The sequence below is a fragment of the Trichosurus vulpecula genome, chromosome 3 (genome assembly GCF_011100635.1).
Source record: "Trichosurus vulpecula isolate mTriVul1 chromosome 3, mTriVul1.pri, whole genome shotgun sequence".
Lineage (NCBI taxonomy): Eukaryota > Metazoa > Chordata > Mammalia > Diprotodontia > Phalangeridae > Trichosurus > Trichosurus vulpecula.
In genome coordinates, this window is record NC_050575.1 from 195,331,548 (window position 1) to 195,356,818 (window position 25,271).

A 25,271-nucleotide genomic window follows, 5' to 3' on the forward strand; every position below is an offset into this window, starting at 1 on the left:
AGAGAAAGGGTCAGGTCCCTTCCGAGTCTGCGCACTCCTCACTTTCCGTACCCCCTTCCCGCTTTCTCTGTTTCCCCCATCCCCCTCCCCCCCGCCCCTATTTCTACCTGTCACTTGAACTGCCGGGGCGCGCGCCGGGTCTTGTTGGCGCGCGCGCTCCGACTCCCTCCTCCCCCATCCCCCTTCCTGTCCTCTCCTCCCTTAGAAGGTACGAAGTCGAGGATGTGTGCGCTACGCAGTCCAAGCCAGCCCTCGGGGCTCTAGGGCGAGCGGGTGTGGAGGGAACGCGCGGGGGTGGAGGGGGTCGCGCGCTGCCCATCACGTGGTGGCTGTGGGCGGGGCAGATAAGGTGGGGAGGAGAAAAGGGAGGGGAGGGGGGACTCGGGGAGACTCGGAGGAGGAGGAGGGCCTTAAGGGAGACTGAGGGGGCGGAGCCTCGGCTAGCCCGTGCTGGTCCGGAGGAGGGGGAGAAGAGGCGGAGTATCGGGGTTTGGCGATCCAGAGCGAGGAGGGAGCGAGGAGGGAGCAACAGCTGCACCGTAACAATTTACAAACAATCCCCAACTGCAATGGAGAAGCCCGTTCTCCTCCTCCTCAGCAGCAGCCTCCACAGCAGCAGCAGCAGCTCCAGCAGCCTCAATAGCTCCTCCTCCTCCTCCACCACCTCGGTCTCCTCCTTCTCCTCCTCCTCCTGCCCCCGGCCCCCGAGCCCCGCTGCCCCCAGGCAGTAGTTTCGTGTGGAGGGATTAGGGGGCGCCCTTCTCCCTGCCCTGTGCACCCCTCTCACACTTGTCCCCAGGCGTCCCCCACCTCCTCCGCCCAGCCCACCTTCGCCCTCCTCCCGCTTGAGGTGAGACTACCCCAGAGGGGAGGACGGGAGGGGGGGAGGTGCGTGTGTGTGCAGGGGACCCCCACTCTTACCCCCCAGATTTCAGCCTCCCTCTTCTGGCCATCTGGGGAGGGGGCGTTGGAGTCCGGGGTTTCGAGATTGGGGTAAGGGTATTCCGCCTGCCCCCCTCCCGTCTTGTGAGAAGTTGCGTGTGTAATATGGGGGGGGTCTCTTGAGGAGGGGGGCTGTCAAGGGATGAGTCCGAGGCTGCCTAGGGGAGGAAGGTGGCACCGGGGGCAGGGCTCTCCATGAGGTGTTCGCACAAAAGGCAGAGAAACTCCCTGTCTTCCCTCCCCTCCCTCCCTCCTTCCTTCCTTCCCCTTCCACCTCCTCTCCGCCCCCCACCCCCTGGCTCCTCATTCAAACCCTCAACTCGTGTGGTGTCAGTTTAATCCTGGCCGCCGCTGAGGGAGGAAATGGCAGAGGGGCAGGAGCGGCAGGTAAAGGGGGGCCGGCCAGGAGGGGGAGGGGTGGGCAAGCTTCCTGAGGGGGGAGAGGTGGCCCGGAGGGGGGAGGAGAGGGAGAAGAGAAGAAATGGGGAAGAGAAGAAAACATTTCCTCTGAAGTTCGGTGTCTCTGATTTTTTTTTCCTCCCCCCCCACCCCCGCCATTGCCTTCTGGCCCTGGCATCCCCCCCACTCAGTTTCATCCCCACGCTCCCTCGGGTTGTACTTCTCGGGTCTCCCACCCAACCCCCCCCATTTGATAACATCTCTCCACTCTCCCCATTTTTTGTCCCTTTGGTGCCCCCAACCCCCCAGCTTCTAATAACCAGGAAAATAACACTGTCTAAATGAATGTGTGCATTAATGGTGTTTGGATAGCTATGTGTAAATACATTTTTACACACGCACTATTTTAAATATTCAAAATGGCTTTTGGGGGGGGTTAGTGAGGGGCAGTTAACATTTCTTTGTAAGGGAGATGCTGATCTAAGGAAGGGTTAGTTGTGTGGCTCGTGGGGGGGGGGAGCTATTAATGAAAAGTTTATCGATCCGTTGTCAGTTTTTTTTTCTTTTCTTTTTTGTTTCACTGGGGTGCTTTTATTTATTTTGATGAGGTAGTGGGGAGTGTGTTTTGGGAGTTCACCCACCTTCTGATCGTCTGTGTGGCAGCGTTTTAATTGTGGATGGGTAGGAAGTTAGGAAAGCAAAACAATAAGCCCTAACAAGGCGTTAGCAACAACAATAGAGAGCTCTTTAAACAAGGAAAAATGAAGTGCCCAACTGATTCCAGATACATCTCGGTCATCTTTTAATCTATAGAAAACCTCATTAGGTTATGTTTTCTCTTGCTGTTTGGGGTGCTTGTTTCTGAAGATACCGCAATCTTCCTGCGTGTACTTTAATGAGCCTCTGTATAATCTCGTCTGTGTGTGACTCCTTGTAAGTATTTGAATTGAAGTAATAGTTTTGAAGTGGTCTTCCAGTACATAGCTATGCGGGTTATTGATTTACTGATGAAAGGCGTTTTGAAAAGGTTTCGTTCACTGTATGTGTGTAAGCAGGTTTTTAAGGAATCGCATGCTTTCTTTTTAAATGACCTTGAAAGCTTAAAGAATAACTTTATAACCCCAGTTCTAGTGGAAAGAAGAGGCAAAACAAGCAGAGTGAGAGAGAGTAAGCTGAAAATAGAAATAGGAACCTAGGGGGTCGAAACAGTGAAATGTTAGCATAAAAGTGTACAAAAAGGGAAGTGTCTTTGAGGAGGTGAAGGGTAGATGGAATAACCTAACTTCAAGTAAAAGATAAAATAGACTTTATTTCATACTTTACTGAACCTTAAAATGCAAGTGTGATATGATCTGGTAGATTCAGAAGAGGAAAGCGTTTAACTACAAGTTGAATAGCAGGCAGTGACTTGCTGCCCAATGATTGCATACTGTTGTTTGTTAAAGGTTTAGTTTTGTGTTTATCAAAAGTAGTGATAGAGGGCTCGGACAATCCTCAGAAGTGTTTTCACCTCACTTTTGGGAAAGTTTCAACTTTGGGGAAATCTGGTATATAAGCCAAATAAATTCTCGAGTTTGAACCAATATTTTACGATTAGAGGGTAGGGCCAATGAAGTAGGGTAAACTGCATTCTTCCGCGGGTAGAAGGAGGGGTGAGGGTGGGGCTGGGGTTGGGAAAGCGGGGGAGTTTTTCCTAAAAGTTTAGTTACATGAGTAAGAAAGACCTGCCAAGTGTGATGTGCCAGTTCTTATTACTTTATCAATAGATTGTTTACCACAGTTCTAGCAACTAAAAAACACTTGAGGATAGTTATATTTAGACTCAATATTTTGACCTGCAGTTACATTGTAAAATTATAAGACTCAAAATTTGTCTTTTGGAAGTCAGCCTGTAAGGATTGAAGCTTTCCTTCTTAGTATGTATTAAATAAATGGCAATCATATTGGATTGACTGACTAGTTTGGGGTCATTAAATGGTTTCTTACATGTACTAAATCAGCTCATTTAATATATTCCTAGGTATTTTGGAATCATTAAACTGTATATAGCTATTTAAGAACCATAGATCTGATTTAGTTCAGGTTGATTCAATTATGTCTTCATCGCTTTTGAGTTGGTTGAATGACTTGACATGAGATTAAGCACAACAAAAGAAAAGGCAGGGTAACAACAGCTGCCTTCCAGTACTGGAACACTAGTGGTCTTTGCAAGAAGGCCCTTTACCTTTTCTTTTGTCTGGTGTCAAGTAGTAAGTTTAAATGTTCACATTATACTGTACTTTGTCATGTAAGACTATGCTATGTTGAGCTCATATATTAAGATATTATACTTTATAAAATATTTAAAACAAGTGAGCTGTTTATCATTTAAATTTTTTTAAGCTATATATATGAAAAGACAAGTGCACAGTAGTAATATCTGACTGCTTTTTAGTCAAAAAGTTAGACAAAGTCACCACTAGTTTGTACTTGCATAGTTAATGTGTACTAAGTACATTTAAGGTGTGTCCACCTCATGGCAGCTTAAGTTTTTTTTCTCTTCTTCAGAGTAGTCGTGCTTATTCTAGGTTCTGTTTTATTTAGTATTTAAGACAATTTTTTTGATTTGATTGTAATGGAAAAGTCTCTTCAAAGTCTTGAAGAAAGAAATTCACTGCCTTTTTATCAGGTACATGTGCTACTAGAGTTTCTAAAAGGCAATGACTTGCTTAAAATAAGTTCAGTTGTTGATAATAACATGCAAAAAACAAGTTCATTATTTATGTGAAATGACTGAAAAAACAAGTTTAATGGCCTTCTGTGTGTTTGGATTTTGAATATTGGTTTGAAGAGGAAGACAGTCTTTTGAAAAGAATTGCATGTCTATTTGCATGTAGGAGGAGGAAGTAAAAAAAAAAAAGACTGACTTTATAGGTAAAGTACATACTTTCCCCTTAGTTTCCAACTTCATTTAATCATCTTATCTTCATAACACCTTTCCTACCCTGAACCTTGCTTGTCTTTTAATATCTTTCAAGAAAGAATTTGAGAGCTTCTTGTATTTTCTGTAATTGCTTTTCACTTCTATTCAAAAAGGAGGCGGGGGGGGGGGGGGGGGGGGGAAGCATCCAGAAATTCTGTTTAGAAGAATAGTTTTTTTTCTTTTTCAAGAAATCTATTTAGATACACTTATACTTTTTCAGTTATTAAGGGGATGGGGAGGGCAAAAGAGAGGTGGAGGGAGGGGGTTATTAGTTTAATAGACTCGTAGTCCCTTTAGCACATAGTATTCCATATTTGCCTCCCTGGATATCTTAAGTTTGATTTTCCTTTTTAAAAAGTAGGCCTGTTAAATAATTGAGGATTATAGTAATCTATCAAATCTTTTAATAGAATTTCTTCATTTTCAGATATATGCTTCCTCCTCTCTTTAAAACAAAAGAAATCAACAACAACAAATCCTTTCTGCATTGAAAAGGATATTTATTATAAAGTGATATAGTGACTCAGCAGGGCTGCTCTTACTCAGCCTTGAAGCTGTATTAATTCTAAGATGCTTGATTAGAACATCAGGGGAGCTTATAAAATGAACTATTTTTTCCACTTTATAAAATTGTTATCTATAAATTGTAAAAAAAATTGGTTGAAAATGAACTTTTGAACAATTTTGATGGTACTTGAATCTTTAAAACAATTCGGGGGGGGGGGAAGGAATCTACTTATCTGGCTTGCTTCCTAAAGCAGATAATTTTATGTTCTGAGTAAAGCTTCTAACATTGTTTCTCCTTATTCACATTTCTGGTATTTAAACTTCCTAGTTAAAGTTGTCACACCCACTTGAATGATAGATGCCAGGGCACACTCTAAATTGTGATTTTTTTTTTAAGAGTTTTTAGGCATAGCTTGATTAAATGTGTTAATACCAACTATTTAGCATATTCCTGCCTTCCAGTTTAAGGTTAATCCTTTAACGGTATATTTTACAAGTAGACTGGAAAGATGGTGAGACAAGGTGAAGAGTACTAAATTTATTTTTGGAACTAGATAGTAAGCACCTTGTTGAGGGTTGGAAAAAAGTTACTTTAATTTGCCTTTTCCCCAATTTTTAACAAGGCACTTTTCTTTTAGTAACTTAAGTCCTGCTTAAGCTTTCTTTACCATTTCATCAAGTGAATATGGGAACTGGATGTAGGCAAGCAGTTATTTAAACCTATGGTGATTTCAATCATAGGAAAATATGAACTGACTTATCTTAGTTTTCAAATTACTGTAAGATAGCCTTCTCCCTTCCTCATTCCCTCTCCTCCCCTCAGAAAAAAAAAAGCCCCAAATCTGGAAAGTGAAGTTTGTTTTTTTTGTTCTGAAAACAAAATATTTTTATACTTTTAGCACAACTAGAGCTAGTGAACACGTGGCTACTAATGGCAGTTAATTTACACGTCTTTGCTTATCTCAAAAGACAATCTTTAGTAACTAGGGTAAATGTAAATTGCCATATAGCTGGAATTTTTACATTTTGCCTATGGCAGCAAACATGTATTGCACATAAAAATGACATTTTCTGAATTTAGGCATGGGACAGTAAAATATTTGTATGTTATACGATTCTATTTGGATTATATGTGAGACTTCAGTGTTAGAACTGATTAATGAAATAAAAATACAAACTTGTAACAGTTGAATAATTTTGAGAATTTTTCCCATCTTAGTGAAAACATCTTTTTAATGGGCAACTTAATCTGGTTATGCAGGGGAAAGAAACTTAAAAATCAGACTTCTGGAGTATATAGAAAATTTATTTTAAAGAAGTTTTAAAAAAAGCCATTCTTTCATTTCATAAAGCCACCAATCCATCATGAACAGGTTGACTTCCTCTGCAGTAGCACTGAATTGTTACTAAGTAGGGGAAGTCCCATGTATCCAGTTACCATCAGAAGTTTCTCTGCTTAGCACTATTAGGGTGTTCATCAGATAACTTCATATTAGGTAACTTTTATTAGCTTAATATTCAAAACATTCCCATTACTTCCTTCCAAGGGGAATAAGAAAAAATAAAGGTTCCTGGAAATTTTGGTCCAACAGTTTGGTCATTTTATGATAAAGTGGTGCAATAAGACTACTGTTACTTAGAGTTAAGCCATACAAAGAAGTAGACATTTTTGTTTAATTTATTTTCCTTATTTTTCTTTATGTCTTTGGAGGCAAATCTATATATATTTCTGAGTGGTAATGTAGAGGCAGATGTCTAGATTAATGTATTGGCATTCACATTCATTGGTTCTCCATTTTGCTTTTTATTTTTTTTAAGGGGTGTCTTACAGATACAAATGTTGGAGAGAGAACCCATATCAGTGTTTCTATTTATTCAATTATTCACTAATAATTACTAATAATGATACACTTGATTCTACTTAATATAACCACCCCATATTACAGTTTCACTTCAAGGAAAACAGACTAGTCTAAAATTAATTGTGGCAACTAAGGGTTGGGTGACTTATGCCATTTATATAATTGATGTATAAATGTGCATAGGAGTGTTTCTACATATTTGAAAGAACTTTTAAAACCAGATTTCTATGCTTTCTGGTTTAAATACATGTTATTTTTGAAATTCTGATACAATACATTTTTAATTCCCATTTGAGGCTACTTGGGTGATTGATACTAAATTTTTCTAAATTTCTATGAGCAAAATTTCAGTTCTAGTTAGTAGACATAGTAATGATTTTGATGAATGGGAGAGTGGTGATATTTTGTAATCTGGATATTTTTCTAAATAGTTCACTTTCAGTATTGTATACTAACCTTACACAAAATGCTAATCGTTACCTTCAATCATTCACATGAAAGGTGACTCATTTATTTCTTGTTTTTCAAAATGAGCTAGTTAGTTGAAAAGGGGTCAGGAAACTTAGTTTTCATATTATTGCTTACTCTCCCACCAAGTGGAGGAACTTTTGGGACTAACAAGACAAAATGAAATAATCTACCTTTGTGGTGTTGATGGGTATGTCTAAATATTAAATAAAGCTGAAATACTTGTTTAAATCAGTTCTGTTGCAGTCATCATATTGTTTCCTGAAAAGGAATAGAGCCAGCCATCTTATGAAAATGTGAGGTTCATGAGTGGCAGTTTATAAAATTTTACATCTTGTGGTTTGCTTATCATATGTATTTTAATTTTGGTGGAGAGAGAAGAAATAAGTGTAGGTAGAACCACTGCACCATGTTAAAGCAACTCTTAGGCTTTACTTCACTTTAATCCCATCCAGCCTTCTTAATTCTTAGAGTAAACAGGTTAAATAATGGAATAAAGGTTATTCCCAGAAATGGTTATTTTCTTTGTTTCTAAATATGCTTGACTTTTCAGTAACTTTTATAGTTTCTTTTTTGCTTAGAGATTTGTGTTTTGAAGGAGAGTTTAAAATAGTAATTCCTTCCAAATTAAGAAATTTGCAATGTAGTTATAGGAAGTAAAATTAATGTTTAAAAATGATTCAGTTAAGGTCAGATGTAAGTTGACAGTGAACTTCATTTACAGTCTAGATATGTAACAATTCTGACAGCTTCTAATCTTATCGCTAAATTTCGTTAGCATGATGACAGTAAAAGAATACTTTATATCACCAAATAACTTTTTATAACCAACTTATTTGCATGTAATTTCAAGAAAACATGCATGTTTTCTGTAGAATCTCACTAGTTCTCCATTAGATCTGGTAGAATAAATTATAATTTGAACTTCTGCATTCTCTTCTTTTAATCTTAAGTATTTTGCTTTAGCTGGGTACATTGGGAATGTGAGTTTGCCCATTTGGCCCATGGGTTATGACCTTGGTGGTTTCCTTGAAATAGTGATGAATGATTTAAAGTTACAAGTTTACTGATTGCCACTGTAGATTATGTGGGTGTTTCTCCACTCATCAGATTGAAAAACTAGGGACAGCATATTCTAATGTCATTCAAAGTAGGGGACTACATTGGAGAATCTTCAAACTTCATAACTAGAACTTGTAGGTATTTTTACACTCTGAGGCTGAAAATGAGATGGGCTGACTGACAATTTGTTCAAATTCTAAGGTCTTTAAGTCTAATCTGAAATGTATGCGAAAGGAAGAAGTTTGATAAGTTTGATATATAAAGTCTCTAATGTCCTAAGTGGTAATATTGAGTCTTAACCTAATTTTGGTACATAAAAGTTTTGAGTTGGTTTTGTGATTTTTTTTTTCTTTTGACATGCATTTTTAGCCAGTGCTTTTAACAATACAGGTTGTATTTTCTTATTTCTAACAGGAGACCAAATTTGGGACATTGTTTATGGATAGCAATTTTAAAAATACATCTTAAAGTTTAAAAAAAATGAGCATGTTTAATACAAATGATCTCTGGAATAAAATTGCAGCGGTAATCACATGAGAAAAAAGTACGTTTGGAAAAAGTTTATTTTTAAAACAAACTTGTAGAAAGATAATATTCTTAAACATTCTTCTGAAAAAAAACTTGTTTTTATTAATTATGCTCTATATCAAGATAGCTAAACAAATTCTCTGCATCATGGAAACTGAAGATAGCCTTGTAACTGGTTCTTGAATTTAAAGTTTGGTAATTTTCATAGAAGTTTTATTCTTTGAATTGGAGCAAATTGGAACATGTTTCAAATGTAAGGAATTTAATTGTCTAGTGCTACTTTTAATTAAAAGTAGATGGAATGCAATAGGAAGTGTTCTTTAGGTTAAAAAATGAGCAAATCTTAGACATATCCTTGTCATTTTTGAAAATCAACCTCTTTGAGCCTATTCACAAGGCTTCTTAAAAGAAGTCAATTTTAGTCTTAATTGTATAAAAGATTTTCATTTATTTAAGGACAAAGTACAGTAAGGGAAAGAGCACTCACTGGCTTTGGAGTTAGAGGACTAGGTTTCATACCCTACCTCTGACACTACTTTTGTGACTTTGGGCAAGTCACTTCATGTTCTTGGGCCTTAGCTTTCTCTACTTCCAGCTCTAGAAATTCTGGATTCCCGGATCTAGATTCTATGAACTTGAAAATAATGGTATTCCAGATAGCAATTTGTATTAAAGTCAAAGATGAGAATTTGTCATGATCCATTTGTTTTCTGATGAAAAGGGACAGATGAGGTTTGCTTCCAAATATATAGAAAATATTTTTAAAATTATATTTAATAGTTCATAAATCAACAACTCTGGTACATTTTGAATAATGGAAGCTAATATGTATACAGGGTGGTCCCAAAAGTCTTAGTCAAGATTTACACTAAGATTTTTGGGACACTCTTTTATAGTGTTTTTGCAGCAGCATTTTACATACTCTCATCAGTGTCACCACAGCCTGGTAAGATAGGTATTAGAAGTGGTGGTATCCCGTTTTACAGATTAAAGAATTTAAGGCCCAGAGAAATTAAACAAATTGCCCAAACACCTCATAACTAGCAGTTGGCAGAGGTGATTGGAACCCAAGGTTCCCTGATAGCAGTTGCATGACTCCTTCCATTTCCCCATGTTCTACTCACCTTTTTTTTTTCCATCCTTTTCATTACATCTGTTTAGCTGTACTTCAGAAATACAGCAGGTGTCAGCAATGTGGCAATCAGATTAATTTGTTATACTAAGACCTGCCCAAATTGTGCTTTTCATCAAACATTGTGCAATCTTGCATTTGTTGGTTTTAAGATCTACAGATTCAGAATTACTGGTTGTTATATTTAGTAATGCCCCAGTTTATAAAGAATTAATCTAAAAGAAGCAAATATATTTTTGAAATACTTTTTATTAATATAAGATTTCAAAGAGTATATTGTAATGAGTACAAAATTTTGTCTCCTTTTGTTTATGTTAGGATTATTTAAGTACACTATTATGTGTCACAGTACGCAGTTATATTGGTTAACCACATACCTTAGGTGTCATAAGGTATAAAGGCTGAAGGTCATATGTCTTCGTTTACTTGAACCTTATTTAGAATCTTGTATAATTGGGGAAGTTTTTTCTTACGTTCATTTTATTACTTCAGTAAACATTCATTAAGCACCTACTATGTGCAAGGAACTATGGTGATAGTTTTACTTGTCTGTAATCCTAAACTCTAACGTACAGAATATTTTACCTTGTGTTTTCCTTTCTCCCGATTATTTAATTATCCAGAAGGGTCATTTGGTTTATCATGAAAGACTTGTGCAATTTAAGTTATATATTACACATGTGGAAAATCTAATGAATCCGGAAAGAGGTGATTTGGGAACATGTCACCATTTAGTAGACCATTAGTTGTATTTACTTAGAATTTGCATATTATTTTTTAAGCCATTAAGCTTTTTTCTTGAAGCTCTGATATATTTGTATTGTTAAAGGTATTTATTGGTCTGTTTGGCACACATCAGTGGTATGGAATTTAAAGTATACAACAATTTTACAATTCAAAGACTTGACCTAGTATATATGTATAATTATACTGACTAGAAGTGTGTGTGTGTGTGTGTGTGTGTGTGTATTTGTGTATTTCATGAGATTGGGAGAAAGAAGAGTTGTCCTTATGAATTGGATAGAGGGCTGATGGTAAACTATTTTATAGCAGCTTTAGAGTATGATTTACTTTTTATTATACTCTAGGAATAGCAAGTGTCATCTGGCAGCCGCAAATAGCAAAGTAGAGAAATACTGATGTGTTTTAACCTATTGAAATTTGATTTTAGGTCTATAAACTTTAAAATTCTGCCACCAATATAAAAACAAGGCCAAAATATCAGCAAAATAGATGAGTCTGACCATTGACTAACACTGCCGTCCCCACTCCCTTCCAAAAAGAGGCTTATGTAAAAGAAAAAAATATATAGGTACATATAAGGGCTCAGAAGTACCATTCAAGGATTTTTTCCACCTTGTTTATAGGTTTTAGGTTGGCCTTTTCTTAGTGTTTGTGGAGGGGGGCGGGGTGTGGAACATTGGAAGAGCATTGATTACAGCAATTACAGTTATCTAGATGGTATGAAATTAACAGAGGTGACCAGTTTATTTAGAATTTTATAGTATGTTAAAGGTGACTTTAAAGATCATTCTGTGCAACTCTCTCTCCTCTCTCTCCTCCCCTTTATTTTTCAGATGAGCGAAATGAGGCCCAGAGGATAGAAGTTACTCTTGCCCAAGATCATATTACTAGTTAATTAAGGAGTTTGGGTTGGGGGAGCTTGCAACTCAGGTCCCACAGTCCAATGTTCTTCTTTTTATAGCCTCTCCTCCCCCTCCCCCAATTTATGATGTGGGACAACCAAGATTTTTATAAAGCAAGGCATTTTCTACCTGTTCAAGGTCTGACATCTGAATACTCTTTCAACTACTTTTATGTAAGTGATATTATAATAACACGTTTTGGAAAATACTCCTTATGGCTTGAGTATGCCCAAATTACACTTGGGGATAGGGACCATATTTGTGATTTCATTAGTATAGAGAAGTCCTGGCTGAAGAGATTTCTTGCCAATGCAGGCCCCTTAGTCCAGAGCAGAGGTAACAAACACTCAGGGATACAACATCCCTTGTAATCCTGAATCAAATTAAAATGTAATTGGGAGACAGTTAACAAAATAAAAATACAGTAGGACATAGATAAATGTTTTTATGTGGTTTTATGAATCGTTATGCAGCCAGGGATTCTCATGTATGATTTAGTGGCTCCTGTTTCTATCTGGGTTCAATACAACTGACCTAGAGCACTGAGAGATTGTCTTGTTCAGGGTTTTAAACCTATTATGTGTCAGCGGTTGAACTTGAACCCAAGTCTTGTGGTCCTTCTAGCCCTCTATCCATTACACCAAATTGCCTCTTGTAAACAGAAATACCCATGTCGTAATAATTGTCCTTTTAAAAGGGATTGTATCTGAAGTATGGTCTGTCAACTCTTTAAGTAATTGTTAGGATGGAAAGAGCAATGGGCTAGGACCCTCAAGATCTTGGGTTCAAGTTCTAGTTCTGCTAATACTATAGATAAATCACTTAATCCTTCCAGTTTCTCTGTCTTTAAATTAGGTAGTAATACTTGTACACCTTACCTCTTTCAAGGTTATTGTGGGTATAGCTCACTGTAAACCTTAAGATACTACATAATTAATGATTTGTTTAGGGTTTGCTCTAGGGAACTACATCAACATGGGATTTTCAGATTTAAGGAACATCAGAAAATGTCTGCTCCAAACTGAGGCATATGATACGACTTTCCAAGGGTCGTGACAAAGCAAGAACTAGAACCCAGGTGTCTTGTATATTAAGTATTGAATATTATGAGCACAGATGCCCTGTATATTAAGTACTGGATACTAATATACATACAAAGTATTCTCCATTATACTGGGACCTTCCACCATATATCACATGCTTATTTTGGGGATTACTACAAAGTAAAATTTGAGGCATTGAGATAGGCATTTTAAGTTTAGTTAAGCATTTAAGGGTTGTAGAGTGCACTGGTCAAGGCACTAGGGCAATAAAGAATAAACATGACATAATTCTTGCTGTCTAGGAGTTTACAGTTTAGTAACTTGTTAAGGTACTTATTACAACATTACAAGTTAGCTTGTGATGAATGTGAAAGAGAGGTCAAACATGGGTAAGAGATTGGGGAGGAGAGGGATCACTTCGAGCTGAGAAAAGTTAGGATGTATTTCCTCATGGAGGTTACATTGGACCTGGAACTTGAAGAAGGAGGATTCACCAGACGGGATTTGAGGAGGGCTTCTATTGCATGAAGTGTGGGGAGTATTGGGCTTCTGCTACATTGTGTGGAAAGGCAAATTCTGTGAAATAAGTCTGGAGAGGTAGATGAGAGTCACACTGTGAAGGACCTTAAATGCCAGGATAAAAGCTTCATATTTTGTCTTGTGTGTAGGCCATGGAGAGCTGCTAAAGGTCTTTGTGTAAGGGGAATGACTGGATTAGATTTACTCTCTAGGACTAATACTTTTGTTATGTGAAGGATGAATTGGAGAGGGGGAAAGATTGGAAGCAGGGAAGTGAGAGTTGAAGAGGGACTTCTGAGTCACAATGGGGGAAATAGAAAGGTCTGGACATAACTGCTAAAGGAGAGTTGAAAAGACTTAGCAACTGTTGTATGTGAGGAGGAGGGAAGAATAAACTGATTCTATGGTTTTCTGCTTGGATGAATAAGAAAATAGTGATGCTTTAGTTTGAGAAGGGGAAGATAGACTGGACACACTTAGATGGGAAAGGGGTAGGTTTAGTTTAGGGCATTAGACATTCGGGTGAAGGTGTCAGGCACTTGAGAATATGGGAATATAGATCAGGAGTTAAAAATGCAGATTGGGAGTTAGTTGTATAATAAAATCATGGGAGTCTACCAGAGGGTCTAGAGGAAGGGGCAAGAAGACCAGTCCAAGTAGAGAGGGGAGGGGAGGGGAGAAAAGAGGAAGGGAAGTAGAAAAGGAATGAATGGAGTAATCTGTGGAGGAGAAAGAGATTCAAGATAGAATCAAAATCAAAGGAAGAAAGAGGGGTGTGGTCCTCAGTGTCAAGGAGAGATATAGGCTAACAGAATTACTGCTTGAAAAACAAAAACAATGTGCACTACTTTACTAAAATGCTAACATCTGAGTGGACTCTTGGTTTAGAAGTCATAGAAGAAAGTAGAGTAGACTAGGAGCCAGACAGGAAAGCTTTTCTTGTGGAATGGCTGTTCTAGTAATCTAAAAAATTTGGAGAGAATTTTAAAAGTTTTAATGTCTATAATAAATGTACAGATTTAATCAATTAGAATCGAATTTATGCAGTGACAATTAGCTTAAGACAAAAGTTTGAGATCCAAGGGCAGTAATACCTTTAAAAATAACTATTTCCCCTAGCTGGTGCGTAATACAAATTGAAGGGGAGGTATAGCTTTTTTAACTAGTAGAGGAGAATGGAACAAAATTTGGTATTATATGAATTACCATATGCCATTTTATTTTAAACATAATTTTACAAAGTAACTTATCTGTAGTTTAGCTAAAGAATCTGACACTTCTTCAACAAGAAAAGTTAGTTGTCATTTTCCAAAAGTGGTATGTCACTCTAGTTGCTGCTTATCTCTGACAAATTGTTCAGTGCCTAAAACTTGGAGTATTACAGTAAAGTTACCTAGTAACATCAGAATCAACCATAGGTTCCAACTCAGTTTTTCCCCTTCACTTGAGTGGAACCTTTGAGAAAAGGTGATTTTTATATGGAAACAGATAGATATTATTGATGTTTGGTATTGATCAGCCACTCTACTCTACAGGCAATTAGCTGTTTACTGTGTGGTAGGTATAGGGCTAGGGTAAGTTTTGGGTCTAGATTTCCTCCACTCTGCTGCACCTCAAGAGTGGCTGGGAGGGGACAGGGTGACAGTAGGAGTGGGCTCCATCTCTTATCACAATGCTGAACACAGGGATTCCTGGGCAAGGTCTGGATCTGGATCTCATCCATAAAGTATAGTAAAACTAAGCATCTGAATTTCTAGATGGCTTTATAGGACATTATTAAGGATTAAGGTAAACATTATGGTCCAGTTTTATATTGAGAAGTATACTTTTCTTGATTTGAACACTGAGCGGTTCAAAACACCTATCTGATTTTCCTTCGCTTTTATCTAAAGCAGTATGTGCAAACATTTTAATATGTTGCATCATATAAAAGTAATTTATTAGAATCTAGATTTAATAACTTCCTTATAATGAAAGTCTATGAAAGGCTGTAGTCAGAAAGATAGTACTAAATGTTTGAATAAAAAGAATTATGAATCCACTAACATTTCACTTATGCATGTATGTATGACCATATATTATGTCTTGCTAATGTGTTAGGGAGGGAAGACCAAATGGAAAAACCCTTTCTCACAGGACAGAATGTGTAAGCTTCTATAGTAGTTTTGAGTTTTCTATCTGCTTTTAAAAAATGATTTACCCTCAATTAATGTTTCTGTTTGTTTTCTTCTTAATAGGTATTAGAAATCCTTTATCAGTCTTGCTGGGATTGACTCCTTCCTGCTCAACTGGATCATTCAAATTACATGAAGACATAAAGAGAACTAATTTTCATGCTGATTTGATACAAAGCAAGTTTGAAACAGTCTTAGCAATCTTTATACCTTGTTTATGGAGATAACTTGACTTCACCTACATCAGTGATTCCTTTGGCTTATAAAAATAAGCATAAAATTGATTGTGGACATTTGTAACATTTGCCATAATATTGACACCTAGTTTAGGTTATACATCGTAAAAGTGTCCTTATTATAACCTCAGAAATTCTCTGAGGGAATCTTGACATTATTCTTCTTAAATAAAACTTAAAAGTGGCAGAAACATGCCAACTCAGCCTCTCTTAGCCTACATTGATGGGCCAGATGTTATAGCCAGTACAGTTGATTCCCGTATGGAAATTAATGATGCATCAATATCAATAAAAGGGACCAACACAATTTCTTACAAAAACCTTCAGGATAAATTTTTGATACAAGCAGAAGGATGTATGCCTTTGGACTGTATGTTTTGTGAACAGACTTTTAAACATCCAGAAGATCTTAGTAAACATGTCTTAATGCAACATCGACCCACACTTTGTGAACCAGCAGTTCTCCGTGTTGAAGCAGAGTATCTTAGTCCTCTTGACAAAAGTCAAGTGAGAACAGAGTCTCTGAAAGAGAATGGCAAAGAAAATGAAGAATTTAGCTGTGAAGTCTGTGGGCAAACATTTGGTGGAGCCTTTGATGTTGAGACCCACATGAAAAAACATAAGGACTCTTTCACTTACTGGTGTAGTGTATGTGGAAGAAGATTCAAAGAACCTTGGTTCCTTAAAAATCATATGAGAACACATACTGGCAAACCTGGGTCCAGAAACAAACTACAGCAAGGCTTAGATAGTCCAATGACAATAAATGAGGTTGTACAGGAACAAGTAGCTGAAATTATCACATCGCCTTACAAAATCTGCATGGTTTGTGGCTTCCTATTTCCAAATAAAGAAAGCCTAATTGAGCACAGTAAAGTACACACCAAAGAGTCTGTTTCTACTAGTGAAACACAAACTGTTGACTCTAGTGAAGGAGGAATGTCATCTCAGAGGAAAGAATTTCTTCAATTTCTAAACTTGAGACCAAACCCAACACCTGAAAAAAGTAAGAAACCTGCAAAATGGATAGCTGAGTTAGATCCATTTAATACATATCAAGCATGGCAGTTGGCTACCAAAGGCAAAGTTGCTATTGGCCGTGGAGAAGTGAAAGAACCAGGACAAGAAGGAAGTACAGACAATGATGATTCATGTTCAGATAAAGAAGAACTTGGAGAGATTTGGAATGCCAATAAAAGCCATGCTGAAAGTACTGGGAAGTCCAAAACAAATAAAAACAATTGTGCAGGAATTGGTCTTTCACAGGACAAAGAAAAGATTAAACACACTAGTGGTGAAGTGCCTTCAATGGATGTGGATCCCAAATCAACACATAATAAAGAGAAGCCAACACATTGCTCTGAGTGTGGCAAGGTTTTTAGAACATACCATCAGCTAGTCCTTCATTCAAGAGTTCATAAAAGAGAAAGGAGAACTGATGCTGAATCTCCAACTTCTATTGAGGGAAGGCAACACAGAACATATTCTCCAGATTTAGCCACAGCTCTAGATGAAAATGGAACAATGGATCGGGTGGAAGGTGGTTCTGAAGATGGATCAGAAGATGGACTTTCTGAAGTGCTTCATTTAGGTAAGTGGTAGTTTTTAATATTTCCCCACTCAAAATTATTTTTTTATTACCTTCGTGTTTTTGAGAATTAACAGAATACTATAGCATAATGAAAAATATACTGGAGACCTCTCTCTTAGCTGCTCGTCACTTGGCCTTCTGAGGCCTAAATTCATTTGCAAAATGAACCATTTAGAATGAATGTGTTTAATTCCTTCCAGCTCTGAAATTGTTTTTCTTATTTTGTTGGTATACATAAAGGATTAAAAGCATAGGTATGATCAGTGTCAAGTGGGGATGGTGCTGTTAACTTGCATTTTCCAGAATTTGTGATTTTTGTCTTTTTAAAAGAAATTATCTTTATTTGGTTCTTTAACAGATTATACACACTCCTAATTCCACCCACCTGTCCAACAAATATGTGTGACAGTTATCACAATGAGAATTGACAAAAATGACAGTACAAATATAGCACTTTTGTTGGAAAAACAACTTAAGCACTAGCACCATCTTTTGTGTATGAGAAGAAATATGGTAGATATTTGGGAACTAATGTTCATCAAAAATTAATGAATTAATCCAAATTTTTGTCCGATTGTCTCAGAGCTCAAAAGGGTATTTCTTAAAACTTTGTGTAATACCTTGTAAACAAAACTATAAACAGCACAGAATTACTTTTCCAGTAAACACTTGGTAATTGAATAGCCCCCAAATAAGGACAGAAGCCTCACTTAAGTTAAACCAGCCCAGACATTAATATAGCAATAATTGTGATGTTAGGATTTAGAATTGTAAAGGGCTTTAAAGATTACTTAGCCCAACTCCCTCATTTTCCAGATCAGAAAACTGGTTTAGTGACTTGCACAAGTTCTATACATACTAAGTAGTAAAGCCTGGGATTTTTGAGTTCAGGTGTTCTGAATTTAGAAACAATGACACTGTACTACAATGTCATTAACATTCTGAGTTTTGAGTATTATATAGAAATATAATGGGAATGAATTTGCAAGAAAAAACGTTACTCTTTTCTAAATCAATGCTCAGTTCTGTAATTTGTAGTAGCTTGTTGTAGCTTAGAGGATGACATCAATTGTTTAGATACTGTTTTGGGTCTCTTATGCTACACATCTGAAAAATAGTACTTAAAACGATAATAACCTTAAGCTAGTTCTAGTTCTGCTTAATTGGCTTGCTTAATAACCTGTGGTAAGGCATAATATCCTTGAACCTCAGTTTCTCCAATTGTAAAGTAAGATCAATGATACTCGAAATTTTGGCTACTAAATAGTATACATGAAATGGTATAAAGTATGTGAGTTCTTAAAAATCAAAACATTATAAACTATTTTTTTTGAAAAATCCTAGTAACCAATGTTATATTTTTAAAAATATATAGCATATTCAATATTATTTTGAAACTTGTATAATTTATTAGAGGTTGCAATGTATAGAAAGTAAATCCTGGCTCGAAATGAGAAATTGCGAAGGTTAACTAGACAACTTCATGTGACCCCAGTAGAATTAGTAAATTAGTAAATTTCAAATTAAAGGGTTTATTCTTAATTATATTTGTGTACATATCATTTCATTTTCCAAGAAAAGTCTTGTGATACTAAGTGGTGCTTTCAATTAAGAGTCTTAACTGTAATACCAATCTGTGATTCACATGGTCTTTTCTAAAACCCAAAGCATATTATAATCTTAATATGATACCTCCGTAAGGTCATTAATCTTGAGCTGGAAGGGACCGACTCCTTCGTTTGACAAGTTAGGAAATTGAGACCTAGAGAGTTTAGAGATGATGGGTTCAGGGTCACATAGAATGAAAGGAAGTCAAACCAGAAGGAATGAAATCAAACTGGTTTTCTGACTCTAAATCAAGGGTCTTTCCATTACATACCAAAAGATTTTTGAGTGATATTTAGCCTAATTCCCTCACTGTTATTTTAAACATAAAATATTTTGGAGCTATGTTGTATGTTATATATGTATATATGATGTTAGATATTAAGAATCTTCTAAGTCAGGTATGTAGCAAAGATAGGCCATCAAAGAAATAAATTTTCTTCAGGCAAAATGGGCAGTGTAACTTGAAGTTGGATTTTGTTACAGTGGTTTAATCTTAAGGAATTGTTCCATCATTGTGTAATAGTAGTAGAATGTTGTATCAGTTGTGATTTGAAAAAAACAAAAAGGGTAAGAATTGCTTAGAGTCCAGGAATTCTTATAGGGAGGGAAAAAAACTTTGGTGTTGAACTGGAGTTGATCCAGCCTCGAGAGCCTGGTTTTTGTAATTGATGACATTTTTTTTTGTATAGAGTACCCGCAAATATATGTGATAAATAGTACTGTTTAAGAAGTACTTCCCTGAAGGAGAAAAATAAGCTAGAATAGTTTTCTGCTGACTACTATTTCAGTCAGTTTAAGATACTGAAAAGAAGTCGATAAACTATTTGATTCAGTTTGGAGAGCAGCATTTGGTTTAGTGAGGGATATTTTCTGCAGATCAGTGCTTATTAGTTGATCAGTGTTTTAAAATTTTTATTTTAATATTGCCTATCTTGCTTAACACAGTTTTTCCTTCTTGCTAAAGTTTAAGTTGTACCTACTACCCTCTAGTGGTAACTTATTGGTTGGTCTTAAATAAGAAATGGATTTCTTCTGTGGCTGGGAGAGCAAGGATTGGTAACTTACTGGCATGATTTTCTAAATTCGTCATTCTGAGTGAGGAAGCAGTTCTCTTTTCCAGCCACAAAGTGTTTTCTACAATCTGTTTGCCAGATCACATTTCTGCTTCAGTTACTGATACTTGGAGAAGGGAAGACTATATATTTTAAAATCCATTAGCTATCACGTACTTATAAAAGCATAAGGAACGATGTTTTGGTTTTTTTCAGGTGTATACTGTTATCACACTTACCAATAAGTGCACATGCACACATACATACATACACACCCACTATGTTGTCCTGTAATAAAATGTCAAAATAATGTTTAGAAGGTTTTGTTTTTTTTAATACTATATTGTCACTAATGGAAGAATTGTTTTTAATGAAAATTACTAGTAACAGCTAGAATAGTTATTTGTAATTTAATTTATCAAGATTATCATTCATATGCCTCAGCTATTTCCTTAACTAATATAAGTATTTTTGTTTAAGATAAAAATGAAGATGGCTTGGAAAGAGGAAAAATTAAACATCTTGCTTCATCCAGAGAGTGTAGCTATTGTGGAAAGTATTTCCGTTCAAATTATTACCTCAATATTCATCTCAGAACTCATACAGGTAACTTATAGAATTCTCTTTCATAGATATCCAGTCAATTATCACTTTTGGTAAAAACAGCCTGTTTTGATCTAGTTCTCTTACCACTTTTGCCATAATTTCTGTTTGACTCCTCTGGTCTCTAAGAATAAACAGCTTAATTTTACATTGCATTTGGTGGGTCACTAATTGTTCTTTTTAGTATGATTACATGAATTAACTACATTCCATTATATATTTTGAAATTCTTTTGCAAATTCATTACATCTGTATCCCAACTCTTATCCTCATTAATGCTCTCTAACATCTTTAGCCTCACACTTTTTAATGTTTCTTTTTGTGGCTCTTAGATTAATATGAAATGAAGAGTAGTCTTCCACCCTATTTCCAAATTGCCACTTTGCCCTAGATTAAGCTAGTATTCAGTTTCAGTTGCTTAACTAAAATGTTACATTTTTAATATACTAGATAATTCACATTGGAGGTAAACGGCAAATATACCCATACTTCTTTGACTGTCCTCTTTCTGACATTGTTTCTTTTTGAAGGTTTTATGCATGATCTCAACTACTCAGTGTAGTTGACATAAAAACAAAACAGGGTAGGAAAAACTTGGTCTCCTGGGGCATATCTGGTCAACTTAACAAAATTCTTATTGAATAGGAAAAACAATTACTTCGTCTTTTTTTGAACCAGCAACTCTTGGTTTAAAATATACAGTTTATTTCAAAATGTACTTTAAAGGTTTTAAAAATTGTTTTTCAAATTTTTTTATTATACTGATATTTTAAAATACTTTTTCAGGTGAAAAACCATACAAATGTGAATTTTGTGAATATGCTGCAGCTCAGAAAACCTCTCTGAGGTATCATTTAGAGAGACATCACAAGGACAAGCAAATTGATATTACCACTGAAGTAAAGAATGATGGCAAAAGCTCACTACTGAGTCGGGAAACTGAAGATATGCTATTAACAACTGATGGTGCTCAAACCAAAAATTTGAAAAGGTTTTTTGATGGTGCCAAAGATACTAAAGGCTGTACACCTGCAAAACAACATAAAGAAATGCCTTCTGCCTTTCAAAATGTTTTGGGAAGTGTACATTCAACCATAAACAAGGATACTCAGGATTCCAGTAAAAATACAGTTGATGACAGTGCTGATAAAATGAACAAAAGTGTAGTCACTCCGTACTTGGACAAATTAAAAAAGAAATCACTAATTGAACCTCAGGCAAACAACCCTGCTTGTAAAACAGAGAAGGATGGTCTTTCTGGCAGAGGAGATGCTACTATCCATGAAAGTGCAGTAAATAACATAGATGAAATAAAAGAGAGTACTCCTAACTGCAAACATAAACCAAACATGGACTTTGAGGAAAAGCCTTTGAATTTATCCATTGGGTCTACCCAAGAATGTGCAGCTGTTTCTATCAGCAGAGGTTTATTAGCAACAAGCACCTGCCCATTTTGTACGTATAGAACATTTTATCCAGAAGTTCTAGTGATGCATCAGAGATTAATGCACAAATACAATCCTGACATTCATAAAAATGGTAGAAATAAATCTTCAGTCAAAAGTAGGCGTACTGGATGCCCACCAGCTTTACTTGGAAAAGATGTGCCTCCCTTACCTACCAATCCACATAAATCTAAGATTTCTCTAGTAACTCAGTCAAAGTCATTGCAGCCAGAGAAAGCTAAGCAGTGCCCACCCTTGCCGAGCAAAGTTCCGCTTTCTTCAGGAGTAGACTCTAGCACTTTAGCCCCAAGTAACCTGAAGTCTCACAGGCCACAGCAGAATATTGGAGCTCAAGCAGGTGTGATTAGACAGCAGCCGGAGGTGCGTTCTAAAACCAATGCTTCTCCAGTCCCTGACAGAATGAAAAGACCAGAGACAAAATTAAAACCTCTGAGCATATCTCCTCAACCTGGCATGGTAGGCAGTACTGTCAATGGTTCCTTTGACTATCCTCTCAAAAGTGACTCTCCATGGTCTAGTAATCAAGGAAGAGAATATTTTTGCAGTCGAAATATAGGCAATGTCAATGTGGAATTTGGCGAACCATCTTCAAAAAGAATGAAATCTAATGTAGTTACTCTTGAACTTGATTCTGCAACAGCAGCCAATTACAGAAGAGAATATGATATAAACAGATACCGTGTTGCAAACAGAATTGCAAATCTATTACCTCAGGATTGTCCATGTCCACCTGCATCAGTGTTGCCAACCAAGCAAGGGCTCCTGAATTCAAATGAAGTTGATTCTCCGAATGTACTGACTGTCCTAAAGTCATATGAGCCATATGGACCTGGACCACTTTATAGTTCTTGTGGATCTAGTGGTAGTCAAGCATCAAGCTCTGCAATAGAAGGTATTGTCTGTAGAATGGTGAATTCTGTCATCTCCCCATCACCTTTCCTATTACTATAGAGGGCAACTTCATCCTCCCAGCATCACTGGATCTAAGTGTACATTATGGTGGTGGGTGGAAGGTATAAGAACAGTGGGAAAATGGTGGGGGGGAGGGAAGGGGGAAGAACAGGCTATGAAAGGCTTTGAATGTCAAACAGAATATTTTATATTTGATCTTGGATGTTATAGGGAGCAGTGGCATTTATTGAGTGGGGGAGGAGATTGTGACACTTTAGGAAGGTCAATTTGACTACTGAATAGAGAAAGGACTGGAATAGGGAGAGATCTGCAGCAGATACAGCAACCAGTAGCTTGTTGCAGTAGTGTCAGGCTGGTAGGAATGTCAGAGGAGAGATGTTACTGATGTTATGAAGATACAGTCCGTAGGCTTTGGCAACAGATTGGATGTGGGAGGGTGAGGTATGTGAGAGAGTGAATATTTGAGGATGGCAATCTAGGTTATGAGTCTGATCAATTAGGAGAATGGTGGTGAGGAAAGGGGAAGATTTTGTGGGAAAGAGAATGAGTTCAGTTTTGATCATAAACCTGAGGTTTCAAGGAACCCCAAAGATCATCTAGTCAGACATCCCTATTTTACAAATGAGAGAACTGAGGCACAGAAAGGGAAAGTGACTTTGTCGATAGTTATCCATTTAGTGACAGAATCAGGATTCGATCCCAAGTCCTGATTTATGTTCAGCACTATTTCATGTACTAAGCTGGACTCATGACATTTAGCACATACTGCCTCACACAGAGTAGGTATTTACATACTTCTCTGTTTATATCCTCTACTAAAGTGGAGTCCTTATGTGTAGAACTTTGTATTCTGAACAGTACCTTGCATGCAGTTATTAATGATAATTATTTAGTGCTGAAACAAATACATGTGTTCTTGTAGATTATATTGAAATTTCCCTAGTGGTAGGGGGGTTTTTGTTTTAGTGAAATTGTTTTCATAGCCACTATTGATTGCCCCATTGGAGCATTCTGAAGAGACTCCTGAATATGCTCCTGTAGCATTTTAAAAGTAAGATCAGGATATCATGGGGTCATGTTCCACTTGGTAAACTTGATCAAATCACAGTGGCTTCTGCTATCGCATATAAACCCTACTGGTCTGTACTGCCTTGAAGAGACAGACTCACTTTGTGTTAGTTTCAAGTTAAGGATCTTTTGCAGTGACAGCACTCTATCAAGTCCAACCTGACACCAATTGATGTGGTGGAGGTAGCAAATTAAGAGCAATAACACCATCCCCCCACCCCTCAGGCTCTCAGCCTAGGAGTCATCCTGTATTCCTCACTCTCTCACCTTCCCTTTTTTACCCCAATATCTAAGCTATTGCCAAGGCATGTCGATTACACTCACCTTTGCCACATCTCCTGAATATGCCCTCTCTTCTCTCCTCTGACACTGATACCACTAGTGCAGGCCCTCATCACCTTATACCTTAATTCTTGCAGTAGCCAGCTGGTGAATTGACCTGCTTCAAGTCTCTCTTCACTCCCATCCCTCCTCTGTTCAGCTAGCAGTGAGATTTACCTAAAAACAGAGGTCTGACCACATCACTCCCCTGCTAAATAAATCCCCGTGGCTCCTCATTGCCACTAGCATCAGATACTAAAGTGCCTTGTTTGGCATTCCAAGTCCTTCATAGCCTAGTGTGGTCCCTGTTTATTCCCCTCCAACCCCCATGCCCTTTCTAGTCTTCCTACACCTTACTTTAGGACATGCACTCTTTGATCCAGTGACACTGGTCTCTTGGCTGTTCCACTGACAAATCATTCAATCTTTTGGCTCTGGGGCATTCTCTTTGGTTATCTCTTATGCCTGTAATATTCTCCCTTCTCTACTCTCACTACTGACCTCCCTGGCTTCCTTCTAGTCCCAGTTAAAATCTTAGCTTCTGCAGGAAGCCTTCCTTGATCCATCTTAATTCCAGTGTCTTCCCTATGTTAATTATTTCTTACTTACCTTGTATATGGCTTGCTTTGTGTATATTTGTTTGCATTTTGTCTTGCCCATTAGATTGTAAACTCCTTGAGGTCAGGGATTGGTTTGTTTTTTGGTTTTTTTTTTTTGCCTCTCTTGTATCCCCAGTACTTAGCACTGTTAGGCAAAGAGTAGATGCTTAATAAATATTAATTGATTGATAATTGAAAAAAAGCCTGTCTACCTTCAACCTGGTTTAGCCCATCTGCCAAGAAGGCTTTACCAGGGTGTGGCCTCTCTGCATAATATAGCTTCTTGGAGCCATAGGTGAGAGCTGGGTGAAGGTGGACACCAAAGGTGGATGAGTAGCCCTCAAAAGGGCTCAGCAAGCCTTCGTATCAGGGGTGCTAGTCCTCAGTGAACACTCCATGCACCCCAACACTCACACCTACAGAAGTAAGGATAATAGGATGAAGAGAGGAAACTAATAGTTGGTTTTGCATTAGTAGATTCTGTTTGGAGGAGGTTGAAACTATTGACAATGAGATGTTTGAGCTGACCTATTTTCTTTCCTTGTCCCTCATACTGGAAGAGAGTTAACTA

At 37.3% G+C, this 25,271-nt stretch overlaps 1 protein-coding gene across 3 annotated transcripts in view; it reads left to right on the top strand.

Moving 5' to 3' along the window:
• Positions 1-351: 351 nt before the first annotated feature.
• ZNF217 (zinc finger protein 217) overlaps positions 352-25,271 on the top strand; it is a 29,508-nt gene continuing 4,588 nt past the window's right edge. The window contains exons 1-4 of one of the 3 annotated variants that reach the window (XM_036750654.1): positions 352-850; positions 15,308-17,071; positions 20,212-20,337; positions 21,121-22,692. In XM_036750654.1, the coding sequence (XP_036606549.1) occupies positions 15,673-17,071; positions 20,212-20,337; positions 21,121-22,692 (3,097 nt within the window). In that variant the 5' untranslated portion in view covers positions 352-850; positions 15,308-15,672. Of the gene's footprint in view, positions 851-1,243; positions 1,330-2,202; positions 2,275-15,307; positions 17,072-20,211; positions 20,338-21,120; positions 22,693-25,271 lie in introns of those variants that run through there. The other 2 variants (XM_036750653.1, XM_036750655.1) reach the window with 2 other exon arrangements.